Genomic DNA, 13,599 nt, shown 5'->3' with positions numbered 1-13,599 from the left:
AATTTAGAAATGATGGAGGAAATTCAGAAAACTGCTAAACTATGCACAAACATTCATCAAATCCATGCATGCATTCAATCCAGTTAATACGTAGCACTAATCATATCCATTAACATCCCAAGATAGACTCAAAATAAAAAATTGAATTGTTTCTCCATAACGAATTGTGCTACCTCACTCGATGTTCTTGGTGGTGGAAGTGGAACTCGTGGAAGAAGACGCCAGGCTGCCACCGGCCCTGAAACTGCAATCCAAGTTAGTCACACCTTCACTGGCTTGGAGGCCAGTGGCTAGGTTGGAGGAACACCCAAGATAAATGGGAAGTTGAGAGACAAGATGCAATATGTAATGCCGATCAGGATTTACCAAAAGGAGAGGATGAGGCACTACAACAGAACTGGTCATCCAAGCCAGGTCATTAGTGTCGTGTAGATCAAAACCGACACTAATGAAGTATCAGTGTCGCTTAGTAACTTCTCGCGCTAATTCAATGATTGAGCCAGGGTCAAATCGACATTGAGTATCAGTGTCGATTTTTAGAAAAAAATTAGCACTGATACTTTAGTGCCAGTTGGTAATCATGAACCGGCACTGATATTTTTATCAGTGACAGTTGTTGGTATCAGTCGGTACTAATATTACTTCATACATATCACTACCCCTTAGTGGTCTCCACGCCTCTACTCTCTTTCTCTCCCCATCACGCCCCTGCCCGATGCCTCCTCCTCGTCGCACGCTGGCCTGCCGCCACCTCCTTCTCATCACGCCCTGGCTCGTCGCCTATTCATCGCATGCAGGACCACTGCCTCCTCATCTTCATCGCCTCATCAACGTCCCCATGGCAAGCAGCAGTGATAGTGGAGGTGGAGGGTGTAGATCCAAGCAGTGTGGAGGTGATTGCTGCATCCTATCCAGCCATCTGGGCCTGGGTGACCTCCCTCGCACTCCCGGCCTCTAGATCCTCGATGGTGTGTTCACGCCCTACCTGGAAGGGCCACGAAACACCTGGGTTAGTTCTTAAATTGTAGTTCTCCTATTAATTTTAGTTAGCAATTTTAGTTAGCTAATTTAGGTCCTAAAATTTGTATTAGCAATTTAGTTATGCTGCCTTATTCTTACATATGTGTTTCTAGGGTTTTGAGTTCTTAATGATGGTGCAACAATATGTGGCTAATGATAATTCAAAGTTGTGATGCCTTGTTCTTAGGCCAATGATGATAATTTGTGAGATGTTTCCTAGGATTTTGGGTTCTTAAAGATGGTGCAACAACATGTGGATAATGGTAGCCATTATCCACATATTGTTGCACTATTTTTATCAAATTTGAGTTACTAAACCCGAAACCTCTATGGTAGTCATTATCTGAGGCTAATTTTGACTTAAGCTTCAAATGAGCCGATTGATTTGGCATTGGCATTTTTTTTTCTGGGCATGTAGATGTGCATGTGACTTGTCCTCGGTACATCTGCATGCTCAATGATGAAAATCTCTTTGCTAGAAATTATAAAAATGTCAGTTAATATTTTATTTTGCAGTTAACAAATTTTGACACGATTAAATTCAGAAATTGGTACGTCGATTGATGTAGATGCTTCCTCAAATACAATTGATACATGACATTATTAAGGATATCGGTGGCACACCACCTATGGTGATGACCACATTAACTGATAATAATAAAATGAAGATCACTATCTTTTTTGAGGTTGCAGTACCTAAAGAAGGACATATCACTTTAACAGCATCTAGCTCCGAAACAGACCAAAGGCTTATGACTGAAAGATCTATTATCCATGCGCTTCTACAATCTGTTGGCCTTTAACTTGGATACATGTTTCCGGATTATAGCTATTTCAAATTGAAAGCGCTTAAATAGAATGAGGATGTGTTTGCAATGACTCCTACGCTCTTGCAGTTACATGTGGTTGAAACGGTTGATGACATAAACCTGTAGCTTGTAGCTAGGATTATTTCAACAATATTATAATTTTCCTATATGTTGCTGCTCTTTGCCTATAGAATTTTTACTGGAATACCCAGATGCAGATGGATCGTAGCTTAACTTCAATATTACGTCTTCTTACCCAACGGTGGGGGTACACAATGCTTGGCCCGCATTGCAGGAAGGTTCATGAAGGAAAGTACTAGTCACACCTTGAGCTTCAGTGTGATAGTAACGATTTTGTTATCTACGGAAGTCCAATGTAACTTCCGTTTGGAGCAACGACTAGTGCGCTCATTTATGCACTGAACCATTTTGATATATATTTGGAGTTGAAATTTTAGATATGAACTATGCATGTAATAATCTTTGATGTGATTTTAGAAATGCTTGTAATTTGAACTAATGTATTAGTGTTTATCGTGACTGAAATATCTGTCTATGAGTGAAATATCTGTATATGTGCTTGTTATCTATGGTGTTTTCTGGATGAATAGGAACTAAAACCAGCACTAATAATGATTATCAGTGTTGGTTATATAACAAAGAACTGACATTGATACTGATTATTAGTACCGGTTTACAACAAAGAGCTGGCACTAATACTGATTATCAGTACCGGTTCAAAAACCGACACTGACAGTCCATGACTATCAGTGCTGAGTAATCAGTGCCGGTTCAAAAATCACCACTGATAGCGTTTTTGAGCCGACACTAATGAACATTTCTGTAGTTTTGAGCCAGCAAGTTGCACATTGGTTGTTTTTATACACGAGACATGGCCCTCGGGAAATACAACTCCGCAATATGGTGCACATGCATGATCTATCTTGATTGTCCATTCCTTTAATGTGATACTCATCTATCTATTGATTTTCTCACATACCCTATGATTTTTTTCAACTAGCCCTCCAACACGAATCTCAACGCAAATGAACAGTCATGATAGACCGTGTGTGCGCACTACATTGCGACATTCCCTCGATCCGATTTCTCATTCATGGGAAATGTTGCATGCATGTTGCGCATGTAAGTGGACGATGACTGGTTTCCGTGGGGACCAGACTAGCGTCCATGGTGTAAGTCATCAGCCATTCTCTTGGTGTGGAAAACCATTAGCTCTGACGAGATCCCATTAGACCATCGTTCATCACATCACACTAGCGATGCATTAGGGTTTGTTTGGATGCAAGGGAGGAATAACCATGTGGAGCTAAATCGTGATGGGAAAATTTAGCGTGCAAATGACATCCCTGTCAAACCCATGGACATACCCTCTTGACGTTTGGGAGATAGAAGATGAAAAATTCCGTCCAGACAAAAGCAATCCAAACAAAACCGACAAAAATGAAATAATTTAGAAATGATGGAGGAAATTCGGAAAATTGCTAAACTCTGCACAAACATTCATCAAATCCGTGCATGCATTCAATCCAATTAATATGTAGCACTAATCATGTCCATTAACATCCCAAGATAGAATCAAAATAAAAAATTGAATTGATTCTCCATAACGAATTGTGCTGCCTCACTCAATGTGCTTGGTGGAAGGGGAACTCGTGGAGGAAGAAGGCAGGCTGCCTCACTCGATGTCCAAGTTGGTCATACCTTCGTCGGCACGGAGGTCGTGGCTAGGTCAGAGGAACGCCCAAAGGAAATGGAAAGTTGAGAGACAAGATGCAATATAGAATGACAAGCAAGATTTACCAAAAGGAGAGGATGAGGTACAAAACGATTACGGACGGGTTGCCTTGGAGGAGTGCGTGTGTCTGCCATGAGGGCCTCGAGCTCCACGAACCACGGGCATTAAGAGTCGGCGAGATCTGTTGGAAGGGCCTTGAGCTCCGCGAACCGCGTGCATAACGAGCGGCATGTGAGAAAGGTGTGATATGAGCAGCAGTAAGGTTGCCGGAGGGGATCTGTGTGTAGGTGCAGATGAGGTGACGGCTAAGGCGGAGGCAGCGAGGCGGTTGACAAAGGGGATAGGTCACAACTCGTGAGATGGAGCGAGAGAGACGGGGAAAGAAATTCACAAGTGCGGAGGAGTTTTTTCCTTCTCCCAGTGGATTGACGGAGATAGTGGTGGAATGGGTAGGAAATTTTCAGCCCGTGAGCTATCCAAATGGCCACGGGATTTGGCAGGGGAGGACGAGAGCCGCATCTGCTGCAGGGAACGGACCAGGATGCGGCGGGGTTAGGAGTATCCAAACAAGTAATCTGGAGCCGAATCTTGCCTTCGTGTTGCCGCACGCATGCATGCGTGAACTTTAATTGTCCTGCTCGACATTCATTTGTCAACGGATAATACAAGAGTTCTCCACGTACAAGTACACTGTGAACAATTTCCATTCGCCAAGTATTGATTTTTTTTAGAACTTGATCCCTTTCGAAAAGAAGTATACTTTCTACGTATGCTAACCAACCTAGTCACCTACACTTGTAGCTAGGTGAGTACAATAGTAGTAGTAGACATACGGTTGGCCTCCTCTGCCTTTCGAGCTTTTCTTGCCTCATTCGTTCATGCATGCACGATGGCTCGTTTAGGGCGCGATCCGTGTCAGTTTCCACTGGTACATTCTATAGGTCGGACAGACCAATGGCGGTGAGGCTGAGAGGGACAGACCAATGGCGGTGAGGCTGAGAGGCCTCTTCGTCCGCGGCCATGGCCGGATCTGGGCCTCCATCTCTCTCTTTACTCAACTACCAGCTGATCCCTCCACTCCAATGGCGGCCACGGGCCACCCCAAATGCACCAACGTTGCCGGCCATTGGCAGCTTTTGCCGTATCGTACGGGCTTCGGCTCCCGAGGGCGGCGAGCAGCCGAACGCGGCGGCTAGGGAGGCGTTGAGGTGCACCGGCGTTGATCTGGTGATGCGATGGGCACAGCACACCGTGTTTGTAAGTACGTGGACGACTCTTGGAGGGCACCGGACACTGACGATGTCTGGATATAGCCAGGAGTCAGGTGCAATCTTGTTTAGGTTCTAAGCAAGATTGCAGGGTCCACAAGATGCTGTATTATGAATTATGGAAGGAGAAAATGGGCTTGTAGAAATGGAGCTTGGACCACTGATGGCAGAAATGCAGTGACCAGGTTAGCTGGTCTAGCTTGTTTCAGTAAATTACAGTGGGTACTTTTGCAGGGCATGTAAAAGTAAAACAGGTGAAACCGAAAGGGATGCCGATGACTGTACCACCAACTCAGAAAGATGTAAAATGGTCTGAGCGTTTTCAGGTTCTGAGTTGGAACAGGTTAATTCTGTATGCGTAGAACAGCACTATCTACTTTCGTAAGTACAGGTGCTTTCTGACGAAAGTTAACCGGTTATGCATAAGAGCGATGTACTGCAAAAAGGAATATACAGCTAGGTACAAGTGTACAACGACGCTTCTCAAGAACTAAAAGAATGCTACTCGGGGAAGAAAGGTAGCCTGGTGATGCCATTCTCGGTATAATCCATGTCATCAGATGTGTCTGAATCTTTGAGCCCGGTTGGGGTTTCTGATTCGACGGCCGTAACTTTCTCCGCCGTGAAGTGTGGAAGGATCCTCACGTATGCGTTAGGCTCCTGGCCTATAACTTCGCACTTGAGACTGAAACTTTCGATGAGATCCACTTGGGAAGAAATGATACTTGATCGTCTGGGAAGTAGCTGCACACTGCCCTTTTGGGATCACTGCTTGTTCAATTGCCACTCTTGCTTCCTGGCACTACGGAACAAATTGTTGAAGAATTTATTCAGGAAAAGTTACAATGTTACAGTGAAGGCAGATGAATCCAAAGGAAGGGGGTAAATGTGCAGGAATGATAATGAGACCTCCAGAGCATCAGTTTCCTCTGATGATCTTACTTCTTCGTTATCTTCAGAATCTATCAACTCATCCATGTGATCATCAACAAGGGCACAAAGTGCCCTACTGATTTGCACCAGGGAGTTTGTCTGTGAAGAATAGCGAGCAAGCATTTTTAAAAAAAATTCTGGCACTTCACAGTTCACAGATAAAAAGTCCCTTAAAATGAAAAGTGCACAGACAAACCTTCACGAAGAAAACTGTTATGTCTTGGGATTTCACCACAGCCTGAATCTGAGAATTCTTCTTGAGCTTCGATTGTAACGCAAGCACTGCGTCAGCTTCACTGATATTATAAGTTAAAGTAACAATGTCCTCCAACTCCAGTTGTGTGCTTGCGTCAGCTTCACTGATATTATAAGTTAAAGTAACAATGTCCTCCAACTCCAGTTGTTTAATGGCTTGCAAGGCAGTCGACTCGCAGATCTAGAACAGCCAATCCAATAAATTACAAACTAAGTACTGAAAATTCAACCAAAAAATGTTGTAAACAAGGAATTGACAGCTAGCAAAACTCAGTGACTATCAGTTATAGCAATTACTGTTGCAGTGACAGGAGGTTTCCAAGGAAAGAAGGCGGGGCAATTAACTATTTGCCATCGTTACTAGTGAGGTATTCTCAAATACCATTCTATCGAAAAACTTCGACAAATTACCACTAGGGTTCACTGTACATTTCATAATTTGCCACTCACTCAACTAGGAGTGGACACGTGTCTCATGGGTCCCACAGTCGACGTGGCAAGAGCTGCGAAATGACCATTTTGCCCATCGCCTCTCTGCTCGTCCACATCGTGGCCGCCTCGAGCGTAGCTAGCCTGCACCGTTGCGCCATGGCCCCGGTCTGCGCAAGGACGTCACACCGCGCCACCGTGCCTTCATGCCACGTTGCTGTGCTGGACGTTCTCTCCAGCGCCCATCCCCTCTCTCTCCGGCCTTCTCCCGCGCTGCGCCTCTGTCTTCCCGCTGCCCGGCCTCAAGCCGAGGCGCCACCGTCGCGCCGCGCCGCGCCGTCTCGACCAAGCCGCTAGCACCAGTGCTAGCGCAATGCCATGCTCCAGATGCTAGCACCGGTGCCCCAATGTCGCGCATCCGCACGCAACTGGTCGAGCAGGCCAAGCGACGCATCCGGATCGTAGGTCCCCGCAGCCGCTGTGGCATTGACTGCGGCCACATCAGCATCAGTCTGGTAGGTGTCGGCCTGCGCCGGGGCGGGGACGAAGGAGGAGTTGAACTCCTCGCTGGTGGGGAGGAGCGAGTCGTCGAGGACGAGGAAGGTGGAGTTAGGGAGGACCTGCGAGAGCGAGGTGGTGATAGCAGCAGAGGACTGGAGCCATGGGTCGGGCAGCTGGCAGGTGACGGCGATGACGGTGACAACGAGGACGAAGAGGGAGAAGCAGACGTTGCTGGCCGCCTTGATGAGCGACTGCACGACTGGGACCTCGGCGATGAAGGAGGAGGAGGAGGAGGCACGGTGGTGAAAGAGGGAGGAATCCTCGCCGCCGTCGGGGGCGTCATCATGGTTGCCGGCGGCCGATGGAGAAGGGGAGCCAGTGAGCTAGCGCAGTGGACGAAGAAGGGAAGGGAGAAGAAGAAGGGCATTTCAGTCAATTCACCCTCGTGTCCAGAGGAATATTCCTCTAAGATGCTGCCACGTCATTTAAAGTGGCAAAATATCTATGATCCAGTGGGCCCCAATGGTAATTTGTTGAGGTTTTTCGGTAAGATGGTATTTGAGAACATACCATTAGTAACGATGGTAAATAGTTAATTGCCCCAAAGAAGACGGGGTAAGTTACAGAATTAGTATTTCACAATAGTTTGCGCCAAACAGGAAAAGAAGACAACTTGAGCGAGGCGAGCTTTTGCTGGACAACCAAACATGCCCCGTGTTGGGCGTGTTGCTTAGAATAAGTCAGAAAACAACTTACCCCCCCCCCCCCCCCCAAAAAAAAACTCCTCCCAAAATAGCAGTCTACAGACACACTTTTCAAACAAGGACTATTAGGATGATTAATATCACGTGGGCTCGGGAACAGTTGACAAGGTCAGAATACTTGACACATATCTACAGTACCCTGATAGTTCGATTATATGTAGCCAACATCAATCAATAATGAATATTGATACCCAAATAATGCAACTATGCAAAAAGGAGCACGCCAGCACTTCCTGTAAGAAAAAATCTTAAGCAGAGTAACTATCTACAGATGTAAAGAGGTGCACTGCTCATAAAATTATAGCATTAAAAGAAATGAACTATTGAAGAAATTCATACCCCATAAGCGTATAGATTCAAGCTTGACTCATCTTCATCTGGCCTCTCTATATGTCCTTCGGCAGAATCAAGATCGAATGCAGAGTCCAAGTTTTTTCTGGCCTTCCTTAGAGAATCACCATCAAATTGAGTGGCATCTTCATAACGACCAAGATGCAACTGTTCGTTTTGCACAGAAACTTCCTGCACCAACCCCTTCGAACCCAACTTACGAATTTCGACAATAGGCAGCTTGCCTGTACCAACAGAAGTGAAAGACATCATATTGGTATGTTTAATATCAGAAATCATAGCATCAAAGTTAACATGATATGTACTGAATATCTGTGACTGTGAGAACCTGCAAGTAGAGCATCTACTGTGGCTTCCAAACTGCGATGGACGCGTAATTCAGTTTTAGAGACGATCTCTGCAGCACATGTGAATGTTGATGGCCCCTTCCGCTCTAGGACAGTTTTCTGAACCCCTCTCCGGTTAGCTTCTTCATCACCAAGTGTGACACTGTTTAAGACAATCAATGGAGCAAATTGTGAGAGAAATTTTGACAAAAAATAGTAACCATAGGACACAAAGGACACAACAACGGAACATAAAGTACTCTTATGCCTACCCAAAAGAAAGCTGGGCATCTGCTGAAATAATTAGTTACTGGATTGCACTTAACCATTAATAACATTGACAATTTGTAAATCTGTGAAGTCTTCCTTTGGGAAGCATAGAAGCACCGTTGAGCAAGCAAATGGTAAGAACTGAAAACTCATGTGTATACTCACACGCAGTGTGGAGAAATCAGTAATTGTCCTCATAATACATTTTAAGTTACTGATCAATAATGAATGCACCAGGCTTGCAACTTGATTTATGAACATAGTCAATTTTCTCTTAGATTTTGTTTACCTATTCCATATTCTGGAAGTTGATAACTGTTTTCGATAACCACCTTGTCAACAAGCAAGCAGTGATGTACTGATCAATGACAATCTGCTATGTGTTCATCTGTTATATTGGAACAGGAAATGGTTACAAAGCTGAGTTTGAGTATGTTGTTTAATGTGTTGCATTTCTAGTGACAAGAACCGAAAACGGAACAAGCAAGCAGACATGGACAGCATAACACTCTTATCTCTTAGTCGATTCAGTTTTGGAAAGATTCTCAAGACAAATAATAGTGTTATGAATAGCGAAGTTATGGAGATAGACTATGTCAATGTTCGCCATTTCAACGTACATAGCACTGTTAATTCTTGCTGCAGTACGCAAAGATAATATTTTGGGTGGCAACAGGAAATTGAACGAAGTGCACGATTTCCTCACCTGTATTCGTCCTACAAGCATCTCTAGTGATGGATTCATGATCAGGTTCTCTATTGTTACACCATGGGCAGTTGCAACAAGCTGTATCCCCCTCTGCGCAATGGTGCTGGCAGCCATAGCCTCTAGCTTAGTTCCAATTTCATCAATAACAATCACTCGAGACATATGATTTTCCACAGCTTCAATCAATACCTGATTGTTATAAATAAACCGAATTAGCATACATAGTGAGTGGTGTAAAAAAGCACATTAGTATTTAATATGTGTATAAATTGGTCTGATAAACTTCTTAAAACATAAACGAGTCTTCAATATAAATGCAAAGGGGAAATGTCTGACAATCCTCCCAAACTAAAAAAGCTAACAGTAATCAGTAATCCATATAGGAATTTGGATAAGCTCAACTATAACCAACCACCACATAGTACATACTCCCATATGCATGAAGGGTAACAGACTTGTGCATTACACTGTAACATATACAACTACGAATGGCTGATTGGATGCACAGTAGTGAGACCCAATTCACAGCGAACAATAATACTAAATTATAATTCTCTACGTGTGAGGGGCAAATAGCCCTACAATTCTATTCATAGTTGTTTTCTAGTGAATACAGTAGGAAAGGATCCTGCTGTTAATATATTAAAATATAAGAAATCTGTGCCCCCCCCCCCCCCCCCTAAAAAATATCCCTATCTAAGATACTTCAGAATGCAAGGGCCTATTTAAGATAACGGACCTTATGTTGCATGTCTTGATCAGGCACTTGCAATCTAAGGGCATTGCCTATTCCTGGGTAAGGAATATCACCATCCCCACCTATCTCATTTGATGCGTCAATAATCATCACCTGCTTCTTATAGTCATCAGCTGGTAAATAGGCGATTTCTCTGCAAGAAAAGGTAACAACAGCATGATGCTAAAACTGGCGCATACTAGCACGCTCTCGCAGTAAACATTTGTGATTCTAGATGCTACATATATTTCTCAATCACACAACTACTCAATCTACGTCTGAATAAAGTCCATTGGTCCAATCCTACCTTATGATTGTAGTCTCCCCAACCCCCGGTGGACCGATGAGCAGAAATGACCCACCATCCTTAACCAAATCCTGAAGTAAATTAGCGCTGCCGGGCACTGCCCGCTCTACACGGCAAGTGAGGCCCGTGATGACGCCCTTCCGGATCCTAATCGCACTGATCCGATGCAGCGTCCGGCTAATTCCAGCACGATTATCCGCTCCAAAGTCCCCAACCTAGCAGAAGGAATTACTCTAAGCAAATAAGCTAAATTAGCGTATTCAATAAAAAGTGCAGTGGTTTGAGCTCGACATGGGAGGTGGCGCGGCGGAGATCGTCGAAGGAGATGGGGCGGTGGGAGAGGAGGAAGTCGTCGGAGGGGAAGCGGGCGAGCGGATTAGGTGGCTCGACGGTTGAGATCACCACATGACAGGTAATTTTTCCCCCTTTTTTAATGATTGAGAGGCATTTTTTTCTGGATTTCGACGTCCGTTTCATGTGACAGAGTACGAAAAAGGCACCGTTCAAACACGAGAGCCGCATATAATCATGTAAGAATCATATAATTTCTCTTATCTATCTTTTGAGAATCTCGGGAAAAAACGGGTTTTTTAGGAATTGATAATTTTATTACACAGTGGCTATAGCCAAATCACTTGCCAACAAAGTTTCGATATAGAGAGATGCTGTTCCCGGCTATAACATAGAACCTCTTGGAATCAGAGTTGCTCTATGTGAAACAAGTTTATGAACCACTCTTTTACATGTCCGGAACAGCACATAACTTGAAATTCAATAAAATTGTTAAAAGCAAGAACTTAACCTCCCTAAACAACACCCCGTTGCAGTAGTTGCGATAATCGCAGGTTAACAAAGCTTTCTTGAGGTTGATTGCATCTATTTCCATCACAATTTCCCCCATGCCTGACTCACTAGCAAAGTGCAAAGCTTGTAAACACAATTTTCAGCGGGTTTTTGACCTACTAGAATTTGTCAAGAGCTAGTTAAAAAAAGAATTTGTCAAGAGCATGTTTGCTTAAAAAATAAGTAAGAGTGTGAGTATGTTCGAAACACATAATTTATCTCGTGCAGCTACAAGTTGCGTCTGATCTAGACAGTAGAGATGTGAATGGGTACCCAATTAGTAAATTTGAATCATTATGTAGTTTATTTTTTCTAAACTTAGATAGGTGGGAGTAAATTTTAGTTTATTTTATCAGTTTTGGATGATCCAATACTAAAAAAAAAACTTTCATCCTGCCCAGGTACCTCCGCCTCCGGAGCTCTGGACGTTAAGCTACGACGAGGACATGGACGAACGCTGTTGGCGCCGGTGCACCCACGTCGTCCCTCCCCTGAAACCGCAAACGTTTCTTCCACCAACCCCTCGCCACCCACATACTCCCTCCATTTTTTGATGGCGGGCTTTAAACCCGGACAGCTTGTCGTCGTCCCCACTCCCGCGATCGCACGACCCAGCTCGCGCGCGGCCGAACCACACGGCACTGTAGCTACACTGACGCAGCAGCTCGCATGGAGCAGCAGCAGCTGCTGCGAGTCCTGGACACCGTGCTCCTGTCGCCACCCGTCCCAGCGCAGCACGCCATAGCGCCCCTCCCGCTCTCCGGCCTCGATGCTGACCGCAACGTGCTCGACGTCGCCTTCCGCACGCTCCGCTTCTTCCCTCCTCCGGACCCGTCGTCGTCGCTCGACCCCTTCGCCGTCCTCCCGCGCGCGTTCGAGGCCGCGCTCGGCCTCTTCCCCGCGCTCGCGGGCCGCATCCGCGACGGCCACGTCGTCGTCTCCGACGCCGACACCGTGCCCCTCGTCTTGCTCGTGGCGTCCGAGCTGTCGGTGGCCGATGTCGACACCGACGCCCCGGGATCGGCGCTGCTCGACAGCCTCGCGCCGAAAGACGGTGACGGCGCGGGCCCGGCGCTCGCGCTCCAGGCCACGCGGTTCGCGTGCGGCGGCGTCGCGCTGGGGATGCGGGTGGCGCACGCGCTATGCGACGGCGCGGGCGGCACCAAGTTCCTCGCCTCCGCGGCGCGGTTCGCGCGGGGGCAGGGGCCGGCGGCGGTGGCGCCGGTGTGGGAGCGGCGGGACCGACTGGGGCCGAGGCGGCCGCCGCGGGTGGTGACGCCGTTGTTCGACCGCGTCCTCGCGCTCGACGACCACGTCGCGCGGTGCGGGCCTTACGGCGCGGCGTGGGATGGGCACGAACGGCGGCAGCAGCTTACGAGGGAGTGCTTCCACGTGAGCGACGCGCGGGTGGAGGCGCTCAGAGCGCGGCTCGCCGACGAGGCCGGCCTCAAGCTCACAACCTTCGAGGTCATCGCCGCGTTCATCTGGCGCGCCAGGTAGGCACTCCCCCACCTGTGCAAGAACCGAGATTCACAACAAGATGACCGCTTTTGTTAATGTTTGCGCACCGTCTTGGTGAATTGTTGAACAGGGTCAAGGCCAACGGGACCAGCTCCGGCGAGGTGGTGAAGATGGTGTACTCCATGAACATCAACAAGCTCGTCGACCTGCCGCTCCCTGACGGGTACTGGGGCAACGTGTGCGTCCCGGTGTACGTTGCCCTGACCGCCGGCGACCTCGTCTCCCGGCCATTGGCGGCGACTGCCGCGATGATCAAGAAGAGCAAGCAGGAGGTGGGCGACGAGTACGTGCGGTCCTACATCGACTTCCAGGAGCTGCACCGCGGCGAGGGGGTCACGGCGGGCCCGCGCGGCGCTGTGAGCGCGTTCACGGACTGGCGGCGGCTCGGCCACGGAGAGGTGGACTTCGGGTGGGGCGGCCCCGACGCCGTGCTGCCGCTCTCGTGGAGGATCCTCGGGAGCACGGAGCCGTGCTTCCTGCTGCCCTACGGCGCCGCCGACGAGAGGCGGCGGCAAGGGTTCAAAGTGTTCGTCGCGGTGCAGCGCAAGGCGCTGCCGGGCTTCAGAGATGAGATGGAAGAGCTGCTGTTGCAACAGCAGCAGAGTTCAGTGGGAAAACTGTGAATTGTTACAGATAAAGCAAGCTGAATTATCTGCATCAAATTTGAATTGAATCCTAAGATTTGGATCAAACAATTCCTTTGAGAGGAAGATAGATAGTTCCCAAATATAAATGACTGGTTTACCATTTGATCCTAAAGTTATGAACAGAAGAAGTAACTTGCAATTTTGTTACAAGAAG

General features: G+C 47.0%; 1 protein-coding gene and 1 pseudogene across 1 annotated transcript; one reads left to right on the top strand and one right to left on the bottom strand.

The window, feature by feature from the left end:
* Positions 1-5,093: 5,093 nt before the first annotated feature.
* LOC133927516 (protein SEEDLING PLASTID DEVELOPMENT 1-like) lies at positions 5,094-10,911 on the bottom strand (annotated as a pseudogene).
* An 852-nt stretch (positions 10,912-11,763) lies between these two features.
* Positions 11,764-13,534, top strand: LOC133926268 (3'-N-debenzoyl-2'-deoxytaxol N-benzoyltransferase). The gene is made up of 2 exons (XM_062372111.1): positions 11,764-12,773; positions 12,869-13,534. The coding sequence occupies exons 1-2, from the start codon at positions 11,947-11,949 to the stop codon at positions 13,419-13,421; spliced, it is 1,380 nt and encodes a 459-aa protein (XP_062228095.1). The 5' UTR covers positions 11,764-11,946; the 3' UTR covers positions 13,422-13,534.
* Positions 13,535-13,599: the final 65 nt, after the last annotated feature.

The sequence above is a fragment of the Phragmites australis genome, chromosome 8 (assembly GCF_958298935.1).
Source record: "Phragmites australis chromosome 8, lpPhrAust1.1, whole genome shotgun sequence".
In the NCBI taxonomy this organism is placed as follows: Eukaryota; Viridiplantae; Streptophyta; class Magnoliopsida; order Poales; family Poaceae; genus Phragmites; species Phragmites australis.
Note: the sequence above shows the minus strand (reverse complement) of the source record. Positions and strands in the feature narration are given on the sequence as shown.

Bases quoted from the DNA above. Each gene is read 5' to 3' on its own strand.
- LOC133926268 (XM_062372111.1), top strand. From the start codon at position 11,947: ATGGAGCAGCAGCAGCTGCTGCGAGTCCTGGACACCGTGCTCCTGTCG. The intron at 12,774-12,868 runs GTAGGCACTCCC...ATTGTTGAACAG, and splicing joins GCGTTCATCTGGCGCGCCAG to GGTCAAGGCCAACGGGACCA.